The sequence below is a fragment of the Danio rerio genome, chromosome 17 (assembly GCF_052040795.2).
Source record: "Danio rerio strain M-AB ecotype USA chromosome 17, GRCz13ab, whole genome shotgun sequence".
NCBI classification, from domain to species: Eukaryota; Metazoa; Chordata; class Actinopteri; order Cypriniformes; family Danionidae; genus Danio; species Danio rerio.
In genome coordinates, this window is record NC_141037.1 from 44,450,001 (window position 1) to 44,477,659 (window position 27,659).

The 27,659-nt window shown below is 34.7% G+C and overlaps 1 protein-coding gene and 1 long non-coding RNA gene across 4 annotated transcripts in view; one reads left to right on the plus strand and one right to left on the minus strand.

Annotated features, from left to right (window-relative positions):
• Nucleotides 1-4,348, minus strand: part of LOC141378444 (uncharacterized) — a 73,682-nt gene extending 69,334 nt beyond the window's left edge. The window contains exons 1-3 of one of the 2 annotated variants that reach the window (XR_015513723.1): nucleotides 3,964-4,348; nucleotides 1,071-1,177; nucleotides 892-966 (exon numbers count right to left, since the gene is read on the minus strand). This is a non-coding gene — a long non-coding RNA (uncharacterized LOC141378444). Of the gene's footprint in view, nucleotides 1-891; nucleotides 967-1,070; nucleotides 1,223-3,963 lie in introns of both variants that reach the window. The other variant, XR_015513722.1, reaches the window with a different exon arrangement.
• mocs1 (molybdenum cofactor synthesis 1) overlaps nucleotides 4,058-27,659 on the plus strand; it is a 32,014-nt gene continuing 8,412 nt past the window's right edge. The window contains exons 1-6 of one of the 2 annotated variants that reach the window (NM_001105660.2): nucleotides 4,058-4,358; nucleotides 9,440-9,578; nucleotides 16,949-17,116; nucleotides 21,359-21,523; nucleotides 22,950-23,011; nucleotides 24,640-24,751. In NM_001105660.2, the coding sequence (NP_001099130.2) occupies nucleotides 4,197-4,358; nucleotides 9,440-9,578; nucleotides 16,949-17,116; nucleotides 21,359-21,523; nucleotides 22,950-23,011; nucleotides 24,640-24,751 (808 nt within the window). In that variant the 5' untranslated portion in view covers nucleotides 4,058-4,196. The remainder of the gene's footprint in view (nucleotides 4,359-9,439; nucleotides 9,579-16,948; nucleotides 17,117-21,358; nucleotides 21,524-22,949; nucleotides 23,012-24,639; nucleotides 24,752-27,659) is intronic. The other variant, XM_087289591.1, reaches the window with a different exon arrangement.

Consider the following 27,659-nt stretch of genomic DNA (forward strand, 5'->3'; position numbering starts at 1 on the left):
GCATCCCGTGCTCGAATCCCGGCTCGAGGAAACCTCCCTACCCATTAGCAGCGAGCAAGAGGTGGGGCAGCTTAGTAAAATGACATCAGAAAAAACACAAACTGTGTGCAAATACTGCAAAAAGATGATGTTTGCTTTCACTACCATAACAACAAATATGATGCATATAAAGCATCAGCAGAGTGAAAAACTACTGTCACAGACGTCTATACGCAAAAAAATATATATATATTAATAAGCCAAACCACGCGGAACGGTTGATTTTAAGCTCCGCTTGCTTCGATAAATGCTAGGAGCAAAAGTGTTGTTTTTCTGACTGAAGAGAAAGTTGTTCTGTTACAGAACCAGGTATTAGATTATTTTTACCCCCTTCAAACTAGTTTATGCATATTTTAATAATTTGCAGATATTTATACAAGTAATAATAATGATTCACTTTCATAATTATGTTCAGCTTATGTCTCTATCTTACTATATAGTAGTTTTATAGTCAGTGTTCTCACCTTTATACACACTGCTCTCTAGTTTAGGAAGAGCTTACCTCCACACTAGCCATCTCAGTCCCCAGTGAAAGAGTTTTTCATCAGCAGAGGACATTGTAAATGTGCAAAGACCTTAGCTTATGCCAGAAAACATAATTTTGCCTATTTATGAGTTTTAGTTTAGTTTGTATTATTTTTTTCAAAAAAAAAAATAATTTGTGCCAGAACACGTATTATTTTGCAAAAAAAAAATAAAATGGGCAGAATTTGGGAAAAAAAATAAAAAGGCTCTTCACCTTAAATTTCTTTCAAATAATTTTGTTATAAAGACATGACTGAATCAAGAATCGTGAGATCAGCATAATGAATCGTATCAAATCATGAGTCAGGTGAATCTTTACATTCCTACCTGAGGCAAGATTTCGTTGGGTTTTATTCACCAATGCTAGTACACGAATCTCTCCACGTGGTTTCAGTCTGGTTTCTAAGTATGAAGACAAATCGAACAAAATAAGTTATTAAAAAATATATAAACTGCATAAACAAAGATACTCCATAAACAAAAACTACAAAAAAAACATAACTTACATTTGCACACAGCCAAAACACCACATGAGAAGTCCAAAACAGTGATAGACAGGAGCACACTGCTGCTGATTAGGTTGATAAGGTGCAGCTGTGAACCATGGATGGGCCTTCAAACAGTGGGCAGAGCTTCAGTGAGCATGTCACAGGGATTTCTACAATATTAATACGTCACGGTTCACTGTAGTAAAATTCTACATATACTACAGTATATATTACACTTTATTAATACAGTATGCTGTAGCATTCATTGATATAGCATTCACTATGATATATAATGTAGTATGGTTAGTTCAAAACCACATCAGTACATTTATTATTACAGTTTTTCTATGCAAATCATAATAGCAGTTTCTCATTCTTTCCAACACATTGCGAATGCTTTTGGACATGATGCATCAATTGCTTTTATTTAACTCTCTTCTGTTTTATATCATTATCATTTGCTTATGTCATGTCAGCCAAAATGAACTAAACTTGTGAATGCTGAATAGTCATTCCTTATAAAAACTAATAGTTCTAATTTCAATACTTGAGTCATTACATACAAAAAAAAATCTGTCAAGTAAATTTCATTAACAATTTTAAAATCTTTTTTTTGTACCCTGAAAATGTCTTCCAAATTAAACAATTTCATGAATGATTTATAGACCTATGTATGTTGCATGTTCAGTTCCAATATGTACTGCAGTATTGTTTACAGCTGTGCACAGCTCTACCCAAAGGAAGTTTATGTTTGTTGTAAATAAGGGTGTTTATTTGTTTGCACAATGCTGTGAATAAATTAGAATTGCCAAGAGCAAATGCAGTAAAAATGTTAAACATACTGTACATATTCAGTGTCTTGTACTCAGATACCTCTCTAAATGCAGTAATGTCTAACTACTGTAGTTTTTAAATGGCTGCGCAAGTAGTATATATAGTGCTGTCTTGAGCATTTTCAGCAATTGTCACCAAAATCTTTTTACATTGGAAAAATGTACAGAGTAAACTGTCATAATGAATCATGACAAAGTCATTTGTCTATCTTGTTCATAAACAATGGTGTCAGGACTTTTCATCTTGATGAAACACTGACACTTGCATTGACAAATACTTGCTTTTGAGGAAGGAGTTTTTGAGGAAGGATCCATTTTGAGCAAGTGACGCACTTTTGCAGGTTATCAACTAGGTTTTGCAGTTTGTAGTAATTCTTTTGAGAAATGCATCAACTGTTGTGCAAATGTAAATAGTGTTGTGAGAAATGCACCAAAGCCACTGAGAAATACTATAAATACTATTGTATTTTTTCACTTGCAATGTAAGTTTAACCTCCTAGGGCTTAGTGACCACATACGTGGAAAGCACATTTTTAGCTCTTAAGTGGCTATTTAAAATACTTTTAATGTTTTATATTTTGTTACAGACATACAGTGTCATCCTGCAAATGTTATACAGCATATGAAATGTCCCTAACACAATTTTAACTGTCGAAAATGGGCAAAAAATGTTGTTTTTACTCTCTGATAGTCAAAACATGTTTAAAAAAAATGTTTTATATGCATTTAAAAAAGTCAGGAAAAAGTGTTCTATGTAAATTCGGACCACGAGTCCACCTATATGGACATTATTTTTCTCTAAAAGTACATCATATCAAAAGATGATACTTAGGTTTTATTCTAAGTAGGTTTCAATAAGCACAAAATAGCATTTACATTTAGTCATTTAGCAGACGCTTTTATCCAAAGCGACTTACAAATGAGGACAAGGAAGCAATTTACACAACTATAAGAAAAGCAAAGAGATATAGCAAAGAGAAATAAAAGAAAATGTATGTAAAAAATAAAAACAAAAAACAAAAAAACACCTTGGGCCTTAAGAGGTTAATTTAACTTAGCATGGGCTACTTTCACAATAAAAAAGGCACCAAAACAAATTCTTGTTTAGCATGTATAGTGACATTCTGTGGTATAAAGCTTGTACAGACGCCTACGGAATGGCATCCTGTGAGTTCAAACTCCAAATTGGCTCTCAGAGAAAAAAAATATTAACTTCTGAGCACTGTCAAATCATTAACATTACTTTATTACAGATGTGTCCATTGCACAGTTTTTGAGCATGGTGTATAGTATTTGTTTTTATTGTGCAAATATGTACAAACCTAGTACAAAGACAAAGAATTTTTTGAAAAAATAAAAAAGTATATTAACTATGTACATTCACGGTACAAACATAAATACCAGGGATAAAAATAATTAAATACACAATAAATTAACCAAATAAAATGTACATAATGCTTCATAAGTTTATTTATTTATTTATTTTAACGTTTATTTTTCTATTGTGTAGAAAAACATTGAGGTGTCTACAATTTGGCTTAGATTTAACCCATTTCTTTTCATGAATATGATATTTTCCTGATACAATTTCAAGCTGTATAAGAGAATACGTTTTAGCTACGTTTTTGAAAGAAAGAAAAATTATCATCTACATTTTATGTTATATAGGCTAATTTTTAAAAAATCAAACCATACTGAACTAAATTAAACTGAAAGTCAACTCCAGACTCTTCAAAACTGGACTGACACAGTTTTAACTTCCATGTTAAGCTGCTTTGACACAATTCACATTGTAAAAGCGCTACAGAAATAAAGATGAATTGAATTATCTGTAATTGATGTTCCAAATAGCCTTGGAATTAAGCTGAAAACATCAATCTAAGACAGCCTTGAGCGTTCACATTGAAAAAAACAAATGAGTAACAGATTCTTTAACTAATTTAGCTACCACAAAAATCGCAACAGTTGTCTTTCTATCTTCAAAACGATCTAAAATTCTCTTTTACTTTGCAAATTATGTGTACAATTTCAAAAGACAACTCTCCTGCTTTAATATTTATATTTGTTGGTGACAATACCTTATTCCTTATTTTATGGGTTTATGTTGTGCCGAGATGTATTTAGTTTGTAGTTCACTAACATAAACTATATTGCCCAGAGTTCCTGTCGGTGTTCCTCGACGCTGATTGGCCGCGTATAGACACAACCCATCATCGAGGATGTTCCAGGCGAACTGTTTGTCAAGTTTAACAGTCACAATGCGACAGATATTGTATCGCTTTCAACACAGACTGAGACATTTGCTTTTGTGATGGCATTAAACTGCAACACATTCAGTCGTATTATCTTTGGAGCGCACACCGCTGCAGAGGCCTGCGTAAAGTTCTGCAGGCCAGTTCAGCAGGCATGTGGGAGATACCAAATGTGTCGATGGTACTCCGGTGTCACTCATGAAGAAAACAGACTGGAGGAGGTGAGTGTGTCGGACTTTGCCTGTACACCTGCTGCTTTGAAGTCACGTGATTGCTATAGACTAATGCATGTGTTTTGGGGACAAGGATAATACTTCATGATCCGATTTTTGTCTGATTTGTTTTTATCTAACAGCAATTTTGTCATTTTTTGAGTTATGATTGTGTAACGTACATGTTAGAAGTTATAGTTCACCCATAAATGGAAATTAATAACTGTTTACTAAACCTTTAAGTAGTTTTTTTTTTCTGTTTAACACAAAATGAGATGTTTTAAAGAATGTTTGAAACCAGTAACCATTGACATGCGTTGTAGGAAAATAATACTGAAGTCAATGGCTAAATTATCTCTATTCAACATTTAGCAAAATATATTTTGTGCTCAACAGAACACAACTCATTTAAGGTTGCACATTTATGCAATTATTTACTGCATAATAAACCATGCCTACTATAGCTAAAATTGATATGGTTTAGGGGTATTCTGATTTAATTATGCATATTAAGGCTACATGTGATGTGTAACATATTGACTAATCAGATTCACAAAAGGTCTCTTTTATGCTTCATGCAAGCATGGTTGCTGAGCATGGTTTTAAGGTGTGACAAATTATAAATGGTTCACGCTTTGCAAGATCAGTGGGATCATAAGACCTTCATTTAAGTACCAAATCAGACAAATCAGTCATGGTTGTCACACCGTAACATATGACAAACCAGCATGCATGCTTTGAAATCTCCTTAAAGGATAGTTCAAAAATGAAAATATTCGCCATTTTTCTCCTTCACGTGGTTTACAATCTTTTTGATTTAGTTTTTTTTTCTGTTGAACACAAAAGAAGATATTTGGGAAAATGCTGGTTGATGGCAGCCACCACAAATTCCTGTTGAAGTCAGTGGTTATCAGTTTTTCAACAGAATAATGAAACTCACATAGGTTTTTTAAACAAGGATAAGTAAATGATGACAGAGTATTCATTTTTGGGCAAAGTATCACTTTAATTGCTTTCGAAGTGTATCCCATTAACTGATCAATAGCCCTAAATGAAGTAAAATTATATAAATGCGATTATGCATTCTTAGCCTTGTTTTTTAAAACTTATAACCAAAATATAGACATTGCAAAGGCAACTTTGGACATTTCTAAGGTTAAAAGTGCCACATACTGCAATTGGTCCATTATGTTAAATTGTTTTCTGATATAGTACGTATGTGGAGGTAAGTAAAAGAAAAAAAATCCCATAAATGGATTTTAAGATTTTCTAGAAGCCTGGTTTGACCATATTTGGAACAGTCATGGATATTAATGTGCTCTGCTTTGATATTGACAGCTCAGTGCCTGCTTGTACTCTGATGTTAACATGTGCAAAATTATCACACTTCATTTGTCCAAAAAAATTAACAAATTGATTGCCTTGTTAAATATTTTTAACAGGTTTACTTCAGTTAGATACATTAGATATCTCACTTCAGTGTGTGATATATATTATATATACAATCAGAGTAATCTCAATGTATTAAAAGCGGACTTTTCTTATTCAGCTGTGTCTAGGTATATTGAGAATTTCATTATACGACACTTTTAGGTTAGGTTATAAGTAGGCCCACATGGAACCTGCACGCTCAGAAATCCGCAGATTTAGTCCATCATTGAGTCTAATTATTTACTTGTGTAAATTGATAATTATTGAGTTTTTAATATAATTTCAATAATATTATTGACCAATGTAAACATGTTCATTTGATTTATTTACAATACAGCTCATAAAGTAATATTTTCTGTCTTTTAGTAAATATATGAGAGATTTCCTTTGTTTACCAAATACATGGATCTAATTGGATTTGCATTGTAAACATTAAGTGAAAGTTTAAAAGGTATTACTTTTATTTCATTTTTAAAGTTTTTAGTTCCGATACCCCCAAATAATTTTGCATAAATAGCAATAATAGCAAAAAATGCCCACAGATTCTGTCTAGCCCTGGCTATAATTTCGACTCAAATGAAAGCATGGGAAAGAAGCATCACTGCTGACCATCTCCTGATTGTGGTAAACTCTGCCTGCGTTCATGACTTTCCTCAAGCTCTAGATGGCTTCTGTCAGGGGTTTTGGTCCACTTGATACCTTGGACCAAAAAAACCTGACAGTTAACCTACAGAAGCCCAGACAAGGCCCCACTTATCTCCTGTAGTGACAGTAAACACAAAAAAGACTTGCATGGGTCACTCACTTGTGGGTCGAAACAGCTATAAACTAATGCACTTAAAACTTTTAACAATGTAGCAATAGTAGAGGTTAGAATATGCATCAGAATATCAATACACTATCAGAAATATTGTGAAAGATAGCTGTATCAATATTTTTACACAGCCATTGTAGTCAGTAGAGCTATTAGCATGGAAACATTCACATACTGATCAATAGAAGGATCACAGACCATCATTATCTTGAATCACTTCAGTAAGCGAATGCCATCATATTTCTCATAGATGATCATTGCAATGGCTTAATCATATGTAATGTTATGTCAGTATGTAGGAGCATTGTCTTAAATTTGTATTCAAATTTAAAGTGTGGCGACCTGTCATATGACGTTTCAGTAACCGCTATAACTGGCCAAAAAAGCAGTGATCCATACTCACGCAAAGCTTGTTGTCTTGTGACAAAATAGCCACAAGCCAAGAGGCAAGATCGTGATATGGGGCCTGTTCCATAAACCAAGCTAAGAGAAAAAGCCAGGCTTGTTTTGGTGAGTCAGGTTAATTAATGGTGGATTCGGTTTCATAAATTAAATTTACGATAGTTTAAACTCAGTTACTCTGACAACTTATGCTGGGAGACTAGCCTGGTCCGGGGCAGGTTAACTCTCAGACTAAGTCTTCAAGCTCAATCAAAGTAATGTTTATATTCACCTGCTGTAATTTGATGCTATTTTAAATCCCTTAACCTCTTTATAATGATTCAAACTTTATAGTCACTTCATAGTAAAAAAAAAAAAATACACACACACACACACACACACACACATATATATATATATATATATATATATATATATATATATATATATATATATATATATATATATATATACATATATATACACATATACATATACATATACATATACATATATATATATATATATATATATATATATATATATATATATATATATATATATATATATATTAGCGCTGTCAAAATAAACGCGTTATCGCATGCGATTAATTTGAAATAATTAACGCGTTAAAAAAAATTTACGCAAATAACGCATTTTTTTTTTTTTTCCTGTTGTGGCCAGGGGCAGACCCGGCAGTTTCCCGCTGTATCAACGTACATTTTGGGCCGGGCTGATCATCTGCTTATGATCTGATCGGCCCATAAAACACTCAGCAGACTGTCATGTTTTTCTGCCTGAGTGATTGACGGTGCTGCGAGCTGTCACGCTTTGAAAGTGAGATTTTTCTTTTCCGGATATATACAAAACATATTTAAGAATAGAATGATATATACATTTAAACTCAAATAAGATAATCCAAATACAAACTACAACATTTCAACTATATTTTATTTCTGATTATGTTTCTGTTGTTTTTTTTCTCCCCGTTTATTACAATTTTATTCAATATTTCCCCCAACATATTAATTTAGGTGTATAAATTTTTGGACTGATCTTCAGTTTATTTTTTGTTAGGTTAGTTACAAATTTTGCTTTGATACTGAATAATCTAAAATGTATATGCACAAAGATATTATTATGAAGCATCCAGTAGAAAATATTAATTTAAAAGAGAGATCTATGAGGGTTGTACTTAGCAATTTAAATATGAATGACAAAAGTTTGATGAAGAAAATAATATTAAGAAAGCACTGACTGATATAAAGTAGTAGACTACATTTCTTAATGATTTACTTTAAAACTGTAAACCCTGAGTGGAATAATCGAGAGATCTGGGCCGAGCAGTAGCCTCACTTTAATATAAAGATATTTTGCCACACACTGCAGGAAACACGTGTGTCAAAGGGAAAGCAGAAATTTTCAGCGGTTTTGGGAGCAAATTAAATATCCTGCCACTTGTGCATTCTCATTTCTTTGTTGCCATTATTTTAAACTCAGTGCGCTTATGTTAAGCGCATTTTGAATGTTACCGGGAGCCTGCAGAACATTAAAACTTTTCCTTCCCAGAAACATTTGGCATTAAGCGAGCATTGTCTGTGCATGAATAATTTCAATCTATTTTTACAAACATTTAATTTAACGTTAATAGGCCTAAATAATGGCCTATATTTTAAAATCTGCAATTTCCTGTCAGCCTACTCTCCTGCTTTGTTGCAAGCCGTACTGTAGTTTTTGATTATTATGTTTAAATTATTACATATTTGAACTCTAAAAACTGCTGCTTGCTCGCTGTGAACAGAGCTGTGTCTCATTTCAGAACTCTTTCAGTTCTCGTAGTTGCCATGGTAGCACACAACATAATCGATACATCAATGCTCAACCTTCAGGGTTTCGCGACAGTAATCTTCACAAGCGGTTATCTAGATTATTTAAACTGAACTCAGATTAGTTAGATCAAATGATTTTCAACTTGCTGTTATGGAACCAATTTAAGCTTAATCCCTGCTTTTCTAAACCACTTTTATGAAACAGCCCCCTGGTGTATGTCCTCTATTGTTGTTTATGAGCCCATGCAATGCTTTCTCTCTGTTTGCATGCATTTACCATGTGTCTGCAATTGAAATTATAAACTTGAGAGTACAGAAAAATCCTACAAATGAACAGCACATACAGCTTTCCTCTTCGAGTGGGAATGACATTGATCAACTTTTTGTCGTAAACACAAGACTGATTTGACTGATCTGTAGTAAACTGAACCATACTACTCAGTGGAAAAGGCTTCTGGGAACAATGGTAACCATGTTAGCCAACAAGGTGTACAAAAGAAAAAAGAACTAAAGGCAGAAGCACACACAAAAACGATTAAGAACTGTATAAAATATCAACTTTAAAAAAAAAAAAAAAGGCTGTTTTGTTATACTGATTTGTTATCTAAACATTGTCTATTATTTGTTCTCTGCAGGTCAGAGAGCCCGTGGTTCCAGGTGGTCATAGACGAGTTCTGAAGGATGTTCTTCCTTTCTCACAGTTTCTCACGGACTCTTTTGGACGGAGACACAATTACCTAAGAATTTCCTTAACTGAAAAGTGTAATCTTCGTTGTAAGTCATCCACACACTTTTCTTCTCTAGGAGTTGGCACTTACCTTCTCAATGCTACAAGTCCAACTAAAGCACTGCTAACCTGTAATCTACTATTAACAATTTAATCAGTAATTTGACTCCTCAGTTTGGGTTACAGTGGTTGTTTTAGTATTGAAGAATGTTTATTGGTTAGACCAGTGTTTTTTTTTTTTTTTTTTTGATAAATCAGTTGATCAAACAGATTAATGCAAAACTACATATTTATAAATTACAAAGATAAACAAAGTTCAGTTCTGGCACCTGCTGTTGAAGTGTTCCCCTTGCTTTCCCTGTTTTTGTGGCATTGGTAAATCCATGTTTTCAATGAAATAATTTATTATTTATTAAATTATCAAAATAAAGTTAATTTTCAAATGTTCACTTGCGCATGCTTGAATTATGTAGCCTGATTTTTCATGTTTGTTTACTTTCAAAGTCAATGATGTTTAGACTGCCAGATTCAATTCAATTCAATTCGTCTTGATTTCTATAGCGCTTTTACAATGTAGATTGTGTCAAAACAGCTTAACATAGAAGTTCTAGTAAACTGAAACTGCTGCATTCCAGTTTTCAGAGTTGAAGTTGAGTTCATTGTGATGTAAATATCACTGCTGAATGTTAAAAGACTGAAGAGCAAATCCACCAATGTGCAGCTCCACAAGTTACAAACAAAGCAAGCCATTGGCGAAAAAACAAACTTCACTAATTGACAAAAGAATCCTTTTTTTCTATCTCTCATAAATATAAACTCCCCACCATTTCTAGGTGAATTGCCATTTGTAAACATATAGCTCTTTGAGTCACATCTAGAGGCCCGAGGTTCGTTCTTTGTACCTTGCTTAAATTATCTAAGATGATTTGGCAGATTCTGGATCTTTTAATCTTGATAACTGATCTCTGAATAATTTCATTCTTTAAACAAGTTCCCAAATCAGATTAAAATGTCTGGATGAACTGATGTGAGATCGCTGCATGTGTTGTGAAAGACAGATCTATCAATCCTCAAAATCATGATCAGCAATGCAATGATTGGCTGATGGCACAGCAGTGTATAATGACATAATCTGAATAATATCCATTTATCCATGTGAGCAAAAATACACAAAATTCTCAGTTAAGGTTTGTCAAGTATGACACGCAATAACTTTACACATTATTTTTGAGCTGCAGGCTTACACTTTCATGTGTCAAGAGTATTTAGCGATTTTTATTTAGTTTGACATTTTAGAGCAGATTTTCTTTATTTTAGTAGCCTAGGCCTATTTAAGTTTCTTTATCAGTAAATTAAATCAATTTTGCATCAAAAAGCGTTTTGATATTGGTGTCTGCAACTTCTGCAAAGCATCAAATCACTGAAATACTAGCTATCAAAACGTGTATGACTGCATATGTTAATATTACTTTAAAAAACAAACAAAAAACAGTTGAATATTGTGCATGTTATCTATGATCATAAAAGAATTGTAAAGCTGGGTTGGTATCTTAAAATAGTACCTGTTTGTATCTAAAAAGTCCATATTAATAAATGTTCTCTTTGATCCCCCCGGGAAGAACCACCCCGTTTATATATATATATATATATATATATATATATATATATATATATATATATATATATATATATATATATATATATATATATATATATATATATATATATATATATATTTTTTTTTATATCATATATATATATATATATATATATATATATATATATATATATATATATATATATATATATATATTTTTTTTTTTTTTTATTCTATGTATAAACATAAATATTACTAGTTATTTAATATTAAATATAACTAATTATTATATTATATTACTAGTAAATTTAAAATTTGTGTGTATATATACACATTTTTTTTTTAACTATTTTACTATTTTCCCAAGTGTATATAACTACCACTGTAAGATAATATCAGCATTCAGTACATACTTTTAGCATTACCTTTGCTTGAAATTAGCCGATCTAATCCTATTTATATGAAATGAGCCTGCTCCCAAGCAGGTTTGAACTACCAGAACTGTTGCTCTGACAAAAACTCTCGGACCAGTTTTGAAGGACAAAACGATCCTGGATCATGTCAAATCGTCAATAACCAAATCTAGCTAATTGAGTAATTCACGTACGAAGAACGGACCCCTGGGAAACATTCTCTATCTCAACATACAAATTCTGCTTGTAAAATGAGGCAGTCGAAGCCTAGGCATGACCTACCAATATACAGTCCTTTTGTTTGGGCTGTCGATTACCCAATAGGGTTGGGTCAATAGGCGAAGGCATCATCCATCGCTGATGGCCGATAGACATCACGATGCTGAGCCAGCATCGCAATCCTCACCCTGCCCCTGTCGCAGCAGCAACCCGCTTGCAAAAAATATACACTGGCCTTGTTTAAACTAACACGTCTTAGTTTTGAAATGGCATTTTAGATTGAAAATGATCCACATCTACACTGGCGTTTCATCTAGCATTTCTGAACAGCTCTCCTTCCACACTATACCTCTAAAAACGCACATCACATGACCATACACACACACACACAGACACACACACACACACACACTTTATTATGCACTGCAGTATATGTGCACGTCTGAGCTCCAGGCAGCCAGCGGGTGCTTTGAGCACAAAACCCCAGAGAGCAGTGCACATCGCACAGTTTATCAAGGATGTACTGCTGGATCTAACCTCACTATAGTTGTTAAACATGATATTTTATTAATATTGTCTCTATCTAATGACTCTTCTGTCTTTTGAATCTATGAAGTAACTTTTACAGTGTCAGTACACTGCTTCAATCTTTCGCACTTAGTTATTTTATCTAAAACCTCAGATACTGTTGGTTGGTTGTGCAACTTTTTTACCAACCAAGTTTGTCGAAGCCATTATAGTGACACAAATCACTGCAGTCCAGCCCGAAAAGTGATTGACAGGTGGTAATTTGTGTGTAACTTATATTTATTTATTTATGATTTGGTTATGGGTAAAACATAGTCGATGCAGGTCAAGTAGTTGAAATGGTAGGCTACAAATAATTAATTTGTTAAAAATTAATTATTCATAAATAATTAATTTACCATCGTCTACAACTACGATAGCCATATACATTTTACAAAGTGTATGGCTATAGGTTCTAAGGTAGATTGGGATCCACATTCTGAAATATCAAACAATTTGCTCATTCCTGCTTGTTTAGAAAGGGAATTTTTAACTTGCAGATAAAAGTGTCTTATAAAATGTAAATGTAATATAAGTAGTACTTTTACAGTTTTACCGCTCTATCCAAAGGCAATTTGAGAATAGTTGTTGACTGTACTAATCATAGTGGAAAAACTTGACCATTCGAGAACCCCAGCGCCACTTTTTTTTTGTCTAACAAGCTTTCAGTATGAACAGTGGCACTCCCCTATCAATTTGTGCACTTTTCAGGAAAATAGTGAATAATTTCTGGACAAATTACAGATCCACAATATGCATACAAGGGATATATTCAGGATGTGAAAGTAACTCGAAATAAAACATTCAAGTATAGTCAGTGTTGCCTACTATTTTTAATGAAAAGTAACTAAAGCCTGCCCGAAAAGTAGTTAAATGTTGCCAGATGACGTAACGTGCTAATTTGCATATCAGTGACGTCATTATGTAGTATCTGACATGCGTAAGCCCATCATGTCTCTACTCTCTGAGGCCCTGTGTATTATATGAGCAATACAACACGAGTAGCAGTGCGATATGGCTGTATATCAGCACTGGTGGAAGGCTTGTTTTGCCTTAGCGTCCCACCAGTGCTAATATACAGCTATATCACATGCTACGAGTGTATGTAGTATAATAATATTCATACATTCATTTATTCATTTTCTTGTCGGCTTAGTCCCTTTATTAATCCGGGGTCGCCACTGCGGAATGAACCGCCAACTTATCCAGCAAGTTTTTACGCAGCGGATGCCCTTCCAGCCACAACCCATCTCTGGGAAAAGTATAATAATATGTAGTCTAAAAACCCTTTTGTATTAGAAACTACTTTCTTCCACCATTCATTCACATCTGCAGCTGACATCAAAACAGCAGAAGCTGTTACTTATTAACCAACGTCACTTTAGAGAGAGTGTTTGAATGACTTTCTTTAGCGTAATGTATAAAATGATGACAAAACAGCTGATTTTGCTAACATTAAGGTTTTAAGGCTGAACTTAACATGAAATGCCATCCAATTACAGAGATATCTTCTTACAGTGTTACAGTCTACAGTATTTCTCTGTTGCAATCGGGATATCACAATAATTAACCCCCCAAAAAAGCAGTGCAATCACTACCAGACTGCTGTTGCGTTTGCGATAAGGAGAGGGTGTTTGGGGTTGAGGTCTCAATAACATTGTTGAGAACTGGGATAGGAAAGTAACTGTATTAAAATAGGCACTGTGCTTATAAATAAACTGCATAGTTGCAATCTATACAAAAGAGAGAGATCGACTTAGAATATCGCTTATTAGTTTAATAATGATTTGATCAGCTGCAGTTAGAAATCACGCTGTTTTAATCTTTTAAGCAAGGGCTTATTATGCGATTCTGGTGCCATCGTGTGGATAGACAACATCAACCATCTTAGGCTAATGGACGCCGATGCGCTGTCTCTCAGAGGTTATAAATATTTTTAAATAGGCACTAGCCTTATAAATAAACTGCATAATTGCAATCTAAACAACTACATTCTCAACTAAAAAAGCCTCGGAAGTACACAATGTTGTCTATTAGCTGCAATATTTGTCAAACTGTTGTGAGTTTATTGATCTGCTGTCACTCTATGAGGGCGGAGTAATACACAAAGGTAAAGAGGCTGTACGAGTGATGTTATTGCAGAATATCACATGGCTATCAGCCAATCAGATTCGAGAACCAGACGGAACTATTGTATAAATTATATTAAAACATTACATCCAGATGCACAATAAATAGGTTCTTATTAACCTTTTACTTTGCGTGATGACATCATTGCGTAAATGCAACTCAAAACTACATCTTTATTTAGCATACTAATATATAATTAAAATAATAATGTTTTCTCAAATTGACTGAGTATTTTAGCAAAAACATTATTTAAAATATGTCCATTTAGATTTGTATGAAAAATATAGTATTACTTTTTTGTAAAAGTAATACAAACACTTTTTGATAATAATTATTTTTTATTATTATTTAAATTTAACACTGATGATGAACCGTTTCATTCTTTTAAACAATCGCAGCTTGTGTACTAACTCTTTTTAACTTGTGAAATTAACATATTTGTGAAAGTGACAACAATTGTAGCACTATTGGAATTTATTGCTACCCAAATTACAAACAATTGTACATGTTAACAGATATCAGTAAATTAAAACTTATAAAAAACTATCGGAGCTAGTAATTTACTCTACTGAGTGAAGCTTGCAGGCACTGTTCTTTTGAGTCAATTTAAAAAAAAAAATGCTAATAGTAGCCAAGTGAATGTTAAAAATTGCTAAATTTGTTGCTACATGCTTTTTGAAAAAAAGTTGCCAGGTAGTATGAAAAGTTGCTAAATCTAGCAACAAAATTGCTAAGTTGGTAACATTGAGTAAAGTGATAGGAAGTTTGCATTATTTAAGTATAATTAAATGTTACATATTAATTCCCTAAAATAATTTACAAACATGCGCACTCGGTGGCATCTTGAACTAGACAAAACTACTATATAATGCATCTGAAATTATTAAAGACAGTAAAGATTTTTTTTTTATCTGGGTCTCCAGGCTATAAAGTTTAAGTTAGCTTATCTCACCTCTCATCTTCAGACTTCCAAATCCTCAGGTAGTTTTTTTTTCCTCGTCACAAATCACTTCTCCATAAGCAAAAGATATGCAGGCTGTCCCAGTCCAGTAAAAGAAAAGAATAGTTCATTCTTCTCAAGTCAAAGTTGTTCATTCAACAGCACCGTTGACTGGTCCATTTCATACTCTTGTTGTTTCATGAAAGGATGAAATAGTAAAACACCCAGCCTTTCTGTCTCAAGTATGTTGCAAGTTCCATACAAGCACATTTTGACCATTTTTCATATAATCACTAATGTATGTATGTTATTTTGCCACACTGGTTCTCAGTTCCAGTCCTCGAGCTGCCCTGCACTTTTTGTGTGTCTTCCTTAACACACCTGATTCAGATCAACAGCTCGTTAACAGAGAGATCCATGAGCTCATCCTTGTGTGTCAAATAAGAGAGACATACAAAATGTGCAGGGCTGAGGCTAGGAACCACTGTTTTCCCCTAAGGCCTGTCAGACATCATTGCGAACATGGAAAAAGGGCACAGAACATCAGTGGCTGTTTCTCAGTTTTAAGAACGCAGAGAACAGACTTGCGTTCTTGTGAAGACCGGTCTTGCTAGGTCACCTCGGAAGAACGAACTCGGGAGGCCGCAAGAACTGAGAACCCGTCCTGTGAGAAATGAGATGCTGCGGTCTTCCTGATTGTCACATGACCCATACGCATTTTTAACCAAAAATTATTTAAACATTACAGCATTTACGATTTATCGTTTTTACCCTTTTCACAGTATGTACTCTGCATAAAGAATTTATACAAATATACGTTGCACAATACAAATAAAACAGATTTTGATATGAATATAAGCAAATAAACACCTTTAATGTCTTCATGCCTTTATTAAGATTTTCATGGTAATGTTTATATTCACTGTCTCATCTAGGGAAACTCCTGAGGTCAATAAGTTATATCTCTAAACTTTAATAATAAACCTATACAAAATACTGCACTTCCCAACTCCAGCCACTTCCGATGACTTCTGGGACTTCCAGAGCTAGTTCGGTGCTCAAGTCTGCGTCGGTGCATCATTGATATCAAGAACACATCAGGGAAGTTTCACGCGTCCTCCGTTCTTGCAGTCTTGAGTATTTTAACTGAACTTTGGCAGTTGATGATGACATAAACCGAGAACATGAGGATGCAACACTGCCTAAGAACGCATATTAAGAAACAGTGACATGACCAGACCACCTATTAATCAAACTCCCATGAAGGATCAATTGATCCTTTTAGACAAAAATTTAGAAGGCCTAAATCCTACTCATGTTTTGGTTTACATTGATGTCCTTTTTGCTTCTGTGACCTTTATAATTCCATTAAAATATCCAGCAGTATTTCTATTGATTATATCTGTGCAGCTACAAAAATGGGAACAAATCAGGATTCAGTATTCAAGTAAAGCCAGAGTTTTACCCAATATTTCTTCAATGTATTGCTCATTCCCCTATCTCAGAGAACTGAGGTTAACTTCAGTAACTTGAGCATTTTTCTATTTACAGGTCAGTACTGCATGCCACAAGATGGGGTAAAACTTACTCCTCGATCTCAGCTCCTAACAACACATGAGTTGCTGACAGTAGCCAGACTTTTTGTACAAGAAGGGGTCAACAAGATACGAATCACCGGGGGAGAACCACTAATTCGCCCAGACATTCTACATATAATAGGTAAATTTAGCTTTTTTTTTTTTTTGGAAACGTTTACTTCTTTTGTTTGTAAATACTTTTCTAACTTTTATTCATATCACCATAGTGATATTGACCATTTCAATGTGGTGATGTCATTAGCTATGACAGTTGATGGCAATGCCAAAATGCGCATAACTGAGTAGGATAAACTTTTTATTCGATAAGAAAAGATGTGCACAAACTACAATGGAGACACTTTTACCGCACAAACTCCACCATGCGCAATAAAAAAGGTCATGTGATTTTTGTTATAAGAGGTCATGTGATGATAAAAATGTGTGTGAATGGACAAACCATCAGGCTGAGCACATAATAAAACATCCGAAATGTTGTTTTGGTCATTCCTAAATGCCTAACCGTTTAAGTATTACTGTTATTATATTATTAATGAACTCCAGAATCAAGAGCGTCTGACACTTTCAAACGCCACTGCGCGTTCACTATACGTGTCAGGTTTGCCTTCTCAGGCGTAAGTCATTTGTTAAATAAAGAAAAGATTGACGCAGCTTCTCCTACTGCAGCAAATTCAGTTTTTACTGTTAATATTTGGCGGCAGGTAATCAGGAAGTGATGATTTTGTTCGCTTTGACTCGTTGGATGGAAACGCTGCTTTAGTCGCACGTCTTTTATGCGATAATCCAGTTTTGCACAAAGTTTATTCGCATTTTTGGATGGAAACATAGCTATTGACCCATGTACATTTCCTGCATGTTATCAGACTAATTCATAACTGTAACAAGAGGCAATGGGCTATATGCACGGTGGTGTATGATGCATTTCCGGTAAAATGTAAGACCCTGGGCCAACTTCCGCCGATCGAACAGTGCAGTGCTACAACAGGAGTGCTACTGATTAAAACAACGCTTTTGATAGTTGTCTTAATCTTATATGCCATTATAGCCCACTTATATTTGTTTATGTCGGCTACATAAATATGACATCTAAACTTTTAAAAGGGTAATTTCTAAGACGTGAGAACTGTACTTCTGGCGACTACTGCTGTGTTCAGCAACGTACAGGGTCAGAAATTGAACTCTTACCTCAGTTTCCACACGTTTCCAAAAAATAAAGTCATGCAGAAGAGGTGGGTTGGTAATATTCAACGTGAGAATTTTAAAGAAACAGAAAAGACAAGAGTATAGCTGACATTTCCAGTCTAGTAACCTGATCGAGGCTTGAGTGCCAACCAGATATAGACATTTAAAGAAAGGATCTTTTATGGCAAATAATAGTTTATTTTTTATTGCCTTTAAAGTGAAAAAGAAAGAACATTAATATACATAAACATTTCTTAAGCTACTTTCTAATTGCAATTTTTTGTATTCAGAATAAAGACCTTTATTTTATTCACTGATCATATTAAATATTATTCACTGTATATAGTTTGAAATTAAATTGTTAAAAAAAATATTTTGAAAAAATATAGTTTATTTTTTATTGCCTTTAAAGTGAAAAAAAAAGAACATTAATATACATAAACATTTCTTAAGCTACTTTTGAAAAAATATATTTTTTTAGATGAACAGAAACGATAACATTGAATCAGTTGTTTTCTCAGCTTGGTCCTTCTGTTACTTGTGCATAGAGAGGTATTTGGGCTATGGTTCATGGTTCATGCAACTTCTGTTCCATTTGGGTGCAGGTGGGACAACAGACATTACACATTTCAGAGTATTGGGCTGTCTGGAAAAGCAAGGCAACCCAATGTTTGCATATCCCCCTCTCGGCAACAGAAGAGCAGGAGCTAATAACTAGCAGATGATGACATGGATTTTCTAATGGATGTCCTCTCCAGGATGGAGTAACACACCAAATTTTCTAGCTCTGAGTCTCATAAAGTTACTTGGAAAACGAAACAAGAATATTATTGGGTTTTTTAAAGAGAGTCATTAAAGGCAATTCCCAAAACTGAAACTTCTATTTACTCATCCTTCACTTGTTCCAAACCTATTTGAGTTTCTTTATGCTGTTTAACACAAAAGAAGATATCTTGAAGATAGCTTGAAACTTGCAAACACTGATATTTATATTAGTTCTTTTTCCTACTATGGAAGTCGATGGTTACAGGTTTCCAGCTTCCTTCAAAACATCTTCTTTTAAAATGTGTTCTGCATCTGCACCAATATCATCAGGTTAAACTACACTGTAAATCATTATTTTGTATAATTTAAAACTAACTCCCATTAGTAACACTTTAAAATAAGGTTGCATTAGTTAATGTATTTGCTCACATGAACTAATAATAAACAACACTTGTACAGCACTTAATCATAGTTAAACTAATTTACTAATGAATAAAAATCCAAAGTCATGTTTGTTAACATTAGCTATTACATTGTGAGTTAACAAGCACAATGAATAAGCATTTGTTCGTTAACGTAAAAAAAAAAAACTAATAAATATTGCAATAGACAAATTGTTGATGTGAAATTACCTAATAACACCTTATTGTTTGGGGGTCACCCTCCCATTTAATTACAATGTTATAGACTAACTAGAAAGCATGACATCTACACTGTTACACTGCATCTGTCATCACCACTATTTCAGCAATAACACAGTGCTATTTGTCTGTCGTGGATGGATCTGCATTGTATTATTTCATTCCTAATAAATTCTCAATAATCAGGCTTACAAGCTAAGATAGCGTCTGTGTTTCTGTGATTACCCGAACTGAACAGTGGAGGTCACTTTAGAACAGTAAAAATATGAACAGGACAGAATTTCACATTCATGCTATCCTACTCTCAGCTGGTGAGGAGACTCCGATTTCTTCGTAAATCGGTAGCAATGAGCTCTCACTGAGATCTTTTTCCTGCCCTGTTTTTACCTGACACTTTGGGACAGAATTACTTACACATATGATATTTTTTACTAACGTGATAAAGCTGCTGATGGACGGATCATAAGAGTATTAATATTAGCCTACAGGCTAGCTGAACTTACCTTCATAATTGCACAGGTACGAAGATGCATAAAACTTGAAATCTTTCTCAAGTTTGCTCTGTGGTGTTGTAGTGCACATCCGGACAATCATTTGCACAACCGTAATTCCCGCAAACAGCAAGTAAATATTGACGACTCTGCCATAATACTGTTTACTTCCGCTTAAAATCACCCAGGCCGGAAGTTTGACCGCAGCCTTAGACAAACGTGGAAGTAATGTATGCATATAGCCTATTGAATCATAACTTAATGTTAAAACAGCTATCATAACATTATTTTTCAAATGTGGCACTTTTTCGATTCTCGGAAGTTATAAAAATTTAAAATGTAGGACAGGAAATATGCTGGGACCAATGCCTTTGCTTTTTGTTTACATTCCTCAAAATGGTTTGTAGATCTGTCAAAAATCTACACGTTGCATGTTGGAATCAATTCTTTAATTAATTTTCATATAATGCATATTTTAACCAAGATTAGGGCTGTATGTAAAATGCACATTTTTTTGTTGGTTTTGGGACAAGTTACTTTTGTAAGTAATGCATTACAATGTTGACTTCCTCCCCAAAAAAATAGCTAGTTGTGCTACTTTTTATGGTAAGTAGTGTGTTATGTTATTTTGTGTTCCTTTTTTACCTGCTGAGGCTTGATCTCTTTCAGAACTTACTATTTTTGTTTAATATAGAAGCTCTGCAATTAACAATGCACTGTATAACCTTCATTTACCTTTTAAAAAAATGTTGGATAATGTTGTTTTGAGATTTTCCTGAACTCAGAGCTAGACAAGCCGTATATACAGATTAATGATAGTTTAAAGCAATGTGTTTGCTACTTTTATACTTTTTGTCTTTATAGTAACATAAAATCACTGTCCATTGAGACAACCCCCTTTTACTTTTCTTCCATGTGTTCAGAATAATGAGAATTCTTCCATCGCTAAAATATAAGGCTCTGCCATCTTTCTGCATTCTCTCATCGAGTGCGGGATCCAACGTGTCGACATTCAATTTAACTCGGCAAATTATTTTTTTAAAAGCTAATCAATAAACAAAAAATTAACTCATTACATTTTAAAAAAGTAATTCATATATTATTTCTTCATTTTTTTCTTGTTGCTTAAAAAAGTAATATTAATACGTGATTTACAATGTGTTACCCCCAACATTGTGCAGTTATGCAAGTTAATATACTGCAAACAAAACAAAGCATGACAATACAATGTTATAGTCAGAAACACTAAAACTGTATACCTGATCATTTCTTTTTTTTTTCTGAAAGCGGAACTTAGGAAGTTGGAGGGTCTGAAGACCATTGCAGTCACCACAAATGGGATGAATTTGGCCAAAATTTTGCCTGATCTAAAGAAAGCGGGTGTGGATCTGCTTAACATCAGCCTAGACACCCTGGTTCCTGCCAAATTTGAGTTCATCACTAGACGAAAAGGTACAATATGCTGTTGAGCAAGCATAGTTTTAGAGATATACAGTTAGGTCTATACATATTTGGACATGGACACAATTGTAATATTTTTAGCTCTATACACCAACACAATGGATTTTAAATGAAACGAACAAGATGTGCTTTAACTGCAGACTGTCAGGTTTAATTTGAGGGTATTTACATCCAAATCAGGTGAACGCTATAGGAATTGCAACAGTTTGCACATGTGCCTCCCACTTGTTAAGGGTCCAAAAGTACTTCATCCTGTTGCTTTTTCAGCAGTCACATCATCAATAAATACAAGAGAACCAGTTCCGTTAGCAGCCATACATGTCCACTCCATGGCACTACCACCACCATGCTTCTCTGTTTAGAATGATGAGCAGTTCCTTTCCTTTGCCATACTCTTCTCATCACTCTAGTTCAAGTTGATCTTAATCTCATATGTCCATAGGATGTTGTTTCAGCACTGGGAAGGCTTTTTTACAACACTAATCTGGCCTTCCTGTTTTTGAGGCTCACAAATGTTTTACATCTTGTGGTGATCCCTTTGTAATTACTCTGGTGTAGTCTTCCCTTGATTGCTGACTTTGAGACACATACACCTACCTCCTGTAGAGTGTTCTTGATCTGGCCAACTGTTGTGAAGAGTGGTTTCTTCACCAGGGAAAGAATTCTTTGGTCATCCACCACAGTTGTTTCCATGGTCTTCTGGATCTTTTAGTGTTGCTGAGCTCACTGCGTTCTTTCTTTTTAAGAATGTTCCAAACAGTTGTTTTGGCCATGCCTAATATTTTTGCTATCTATCTGATGGGTTTGTTTTGTTTGCTTAAAAATGACTTGCTTGACTGAAAATGACAGCTCTTTGCATCTCATCTTGAGAGTTGACAGTAACAGATTCTAAATGGAACTGGCACACTTAAAATAAACTCTGGACCTTTTATCTGCTCATTGTGTGTGGGATAATGAGGGAATAACACACGCCTGGCCATGGAACAGCTTAAAAGCAAATTGTCCAATTACTTTTGGACCCTAAACAAGTGGGAGGCACATATGCAAACTGTTGTAAATCCTACACCGTTCACCTGATTTGTATGTAAATACCCTCAAATTAAAGCTAAGTGTATGCAGTTAAGGCACATCTTGTTTGTTTAAATTACAAATCCATTGTGTTTGTGTATAGAGCTTGTTAGAATTTTATCGATATCCAAAGATTTATGGACCTAACTGTATATAACAAGTAGTAATGGAATAAAATTAATGTTCTGGGTGAAAACCAAAAATCAAGATTATCATTTATATAATTTATTTGAGATAATAATAAATATTCAATGGTGTCCAACCTTAAATATTGGGCGTGTAATATGCTAGCCTTAAAATCCTTACAATATGTGGTCTTTAATATTCGTAATATTGTAATATCTTGCAGGGTTTCATAAGGTGATGGAAGGCATTGAAAGGGCTATTGAAATGGGTTACAATCCAGTCAAGGTAATGTACCTTCTTTAAAATATCTTTAAAGTACCTCTACTATAGATTTCTATAAACTATTTAATCTTTCAATTCAGTTCATCTTTATTTCTATAGTGATTTTTACAACGTGGATTGTGTCAAAGCAGCTTAACATAGATAAAGTTCTATTAAATTGAAGTTGCTTCAGTTCAGTTGTCAGTTGAAGTTTAGTTTAGTTCAGTTCAGTGTGATGTAAATGTCACTGCTGAAAGTCCAAACCCTGAAGAGCAACTCCACAATTCAATTAAATTCAATTAAATTCAATTTGCATTTATTGGATAGCGCTTTAACAATCTAAATGGTGTCAAAGCAGTTTCACTTAGAAGATCATAGTAAATTGAAACAGTGTAGTTCAGTTTTCAATGTTTAGGTTCAGTTCAGTTTAGCTCAGTTCAGTGTGGTTTAATTACTACTGAGACTCCAAACACTGAAGAGCAAATCCATCGATGCACAGCACTACAGATCCCACACCATGCAACCCAGTGGCGACAGTGGTAAGGAAAAACTTCACCAATTGGTGAAAGTGAAAAATGAAAAAAACCTCGAGAGAAACCAGGCTCAGTTGGGCACGACCATTTCTTCTCTGGCCAAATGTCTTGTGCAGAGCTGCAGTCTAGGCGTATATAAGGATAAGGCCTGGTCCAGGATTATGGAAACCTTGGGATCATCTCGTCGCTGGTCTTGGATCAAATCAGTGGCGCTGCATAGTCTGAGGGCCTCGGAATGAGTATCCCCAGGTGGAAATAGAGAATAAAGAGAATAATTAGAGTAGCTGCTGTTCATAGTGTATATAAATGAGATGCAAAACCTGCGTGGGGCACATTCATGTATCATACCGTATCAAGTATTTTTACTTTAATAAAAAGGTAGGTCTTTAATCTAGTTTTGAAATGAAGGCTATTCCAGAGTTTAGGAGCCATAAATAAGCAGGCTCGACCTCTTTTACTCAACTTAGCTATTTGAGGTACTACAAGAAGCCCTTTTTTTGAGAGTTATGAGATCTTAAAGAATAGGTTGGACTGTAGCGAGACAGAAGGTTAGTTAGATAAACAGGAGCTATATTATTTAAAGCTTTATAGGTAAAAACCAATATTTTAAATTAAATTCGAAACTTAACAGGCAGCCAGTGTAAGGAGGATAAAACTGGGGTGATATGATCATATTTTCTAGACCTGGTAAGAACTCTGGCAGCTGCATTTTGTACTAGATGAAGTTTATTAATAGAGGATGCTGGGCTACAAGCAAACAGAGCATTATAGTAATGTATCACAGAGCATTACAGTACTCTTTTACAGTGGACTTTACTGTGTAAAACTGCAGTACTTTATCAGTATGTTCCTGCAGTGGGCTCACACATATACTCTATTCCATGGCTGTTTGTTGCTTCAACCACTTATAAGCTGTAATGTATGTTCCACTTTGGTTACCCGAAACATGTTTAATCAAATGTCAGAAAATTTTGGAACTACCTTAAAAGTTTATTAACACATGTTTTTAAGCCACACCTGAACAACGCAATGCCATTATCAGACTTGTTATTTTTGCACTGAATTTTGAAAAACCTCAATTACGTGTTCATTGTGGTAAAGTGTTGTCTCTGTCCCCAGGTGAACTGTGTTGTCATGAGAGGTCTGAATGAAGATGAATTGGTTGATTTTGTATCACTGACAGAGAGGAAACCTTTGGATGTGAGATTCATAGAGTACATGCCTTTTAATGGTAAGATTATGTTAACTAATCAAAGAGAAATATACATATACACAGCCCCTCATACAGATTAAAGCACAGTTGTAAATGTTGTGATCTCTGCACCAGTTTCCTAATCATATTAGTAGTATATAATAATCTATATTTAAAGCTTAACAATTAGTGTTCCTCCATATTTATTTTCATGTACATGCATAACATTTTCAAACATGTTTAACATGGTTCCACTCAGGTGATACTTAGCATCAGATACTATGAAACAAGGTACTATGAAGCATCAGGTACATCTTTACATCAGGTACTATGAAACAAGTTTAAACTTTTCTAGTGGTTGACAATAAAGGGATTTGAGACAAACTTTAGTAGATTAATCTTTGTTAGCCAGAAAGAGAGAAAAGCCAGTAGCAGAAGTCTGATACGATTTATCTTTGGTTCCCCCCCTGAAGGTCAATACTAAAGCAGTCACTCCAATAACAAACTGATTAAGATGTCTGTAAGATGTGCAAACAATGTCTCATCTAACCCCACCTCACCTTACACAAAGTAAAACTATTAATCTCTCAAGAAAAAAACAAACAAACAGACAATAAAAATAGCATACAGTAGACTCAGCAATAAGAATTGTAGTAAAATCATAGTAAACAGGTTGAGATTACCCCTTAGAAAAAAAGTTTTTGAAAAACTGGCATTTCCCTTCTGAAAAGTCTAGCATAAATTCCATGCAAGTAAATGTTGGGTTATACTTCTTAGTACTGGTGTAGTTGGTAGACCTACTACAACCCCAAATAAAAAAAAAAAAGTTGAGACAGTATGGAAAACACAAATAAAAAAAAGAAAGTAGTGATTTCTAAATTTACTTTTACTTGTTTTTATTGCAAACAATACAACAAACATTATCTAATGTGTTCCTCATGATTTTTATTTATTTATTTATTTATTTATTTATTTTTTAAATAAACTTGTATTCAAATTTTGGTACTTGCAGCACACTTCAAGAATTTCAAAGTTTGAAAAGTAAAGCATTTACCACTTTGTAATGTTGCCATTCCTTTTCACAACACTTAAAAGACGTTTAGGGACTGACTGAGACACCAGGAGATAAAGTGTTTCAGGTGTAATTTGAATCCCATTCTTCCTGCAAACAAGTGGGCAACAGTATTAGGTCTTCATTGACACATTTAGTGCCTCAAAATGCACCACATATGCTCTATTGGATACAGATCAGGGGCCTCATGTACGAAGACTTGCGTGGAAATCTTACTAAAACATTGCGTACGCACAAAGCTGTAAATGTGCGTACGCAGAAAAAAATTCAGATGTATGAAACACTGCGTACGCCGAATCTCACGCATATTCTTTTGTACATCCGAATGAACGTGAAACTGAGCGCAACATGCACGAGCACAAAACCCCTCCCTGCCTCCTCCCCGTATGAATATGCTAATGACTATGCTAATGGAAAAACCCAACGAAAAAGCAATGGCAAAAGCAAGCAAAAAGAGAAACTTTGAACAGAATGTGAATTGGAGGTGCTCCTTTCGGAGGTAGACCGGAGAAAAGCGGTGTTATTTGCAAGTTTGTTCTCCGGAATTAACAACAAAAGAAAAAAAATAGAGTGGGAGAGTTTAGCTGATGCGGTCAACACAGTTGGGTCTAAACATTGCACTGAGTGCATTAAAAAAATAAATAGTCTGGTTTATATCTGTAAAATGTTGCAGCAGTCTTAACAGTCCCAGTGGCGCGTTCGTAAGACGCATGTCAACATGTTTTGACACGTTCGAGCATGAACTCGGCTCGAATCCAGCGTCTGATGAACTCTTTCTTCTTGTTTTCCCCGCTACATATCAGATTTTACCCACTATTTATCACGAGAAAGACAAGTAGGAATCATCAATAAGTTTGTGCATCATATTTTATTTGCACATTTATTGAATGAAATGTTTCTGATTCACGAATGCAAATTCATCTTCAGATAGTGTCTTTATAGCAATGTGCGTGCAGTAGATAGCTCAGATTACATTGGGAAAACAGGCGACCGCTGCAAATTGTGCTTTAATGTTTAGCTGCTCAACTGTATGGTATGGAAACCTTTTTTACCTGCTAGATGAACCTGTCTCATACAGCTGCCATTGCAAGGCTCAGACACTTTGTAGAGAGGAATTTAACACAACTGCCTCTAGGAGTCGCCAATGGAAATAAAACAGACACGCACAAAAAATGTGCGTACGCCTGCCAAAAAGCTGCCGTGAAGCTGCGCACATTCCCACGTTCAGTTCATTGTTAGTAAATCCAAACGTGAGCAATTCTGAGCGTGAAACCTGGCGTACGCAAAGTTTTTGTGCGTACGTAGCGTTGATACATGAGGCCCCAGGACTGCAGACAGGCCATCCAAGTATCTGTATCCTAATCCTCCACAAACAGGACTTCTTAATGTGTGCAGAATGTAGTTTTGCATTGTCTTGTTGAAATATGCATTGGCATCCCTGGAAAAGAAGGTATATAGTGCTTCAAAATCTTTATGTACTTTTCAGCATTAATGATGCCATCACAGAAGTGCAAGTTACCACTGACACAACCCCATACCATGACAGACCCAGGCTTTTAAACTTGTTGCTGGTAATAGTCTGGATGTTCCATTTCTTCTATGGTCCGGAGCATGCAGCATCCATTGGTCACAAAAAATACCCAATATACAGATTCATCTGACTGCAGTACACATGTGCAGTGGTCCATCCTAGATGCATCTGAAGTATTCCTGAGCCCATGTGGTGATATCGCTTATAGATGAATGAGGATTCTTGATGCAGTGCAGGCTGAGGGATCGGAAATCACGGTTGTCCAGCTTAAACTTGCGCCCTTGTCCTTTACGCACTGAAATCCCTATATATTCCTTGAATCTTTTAATTATGTTATGCACTGT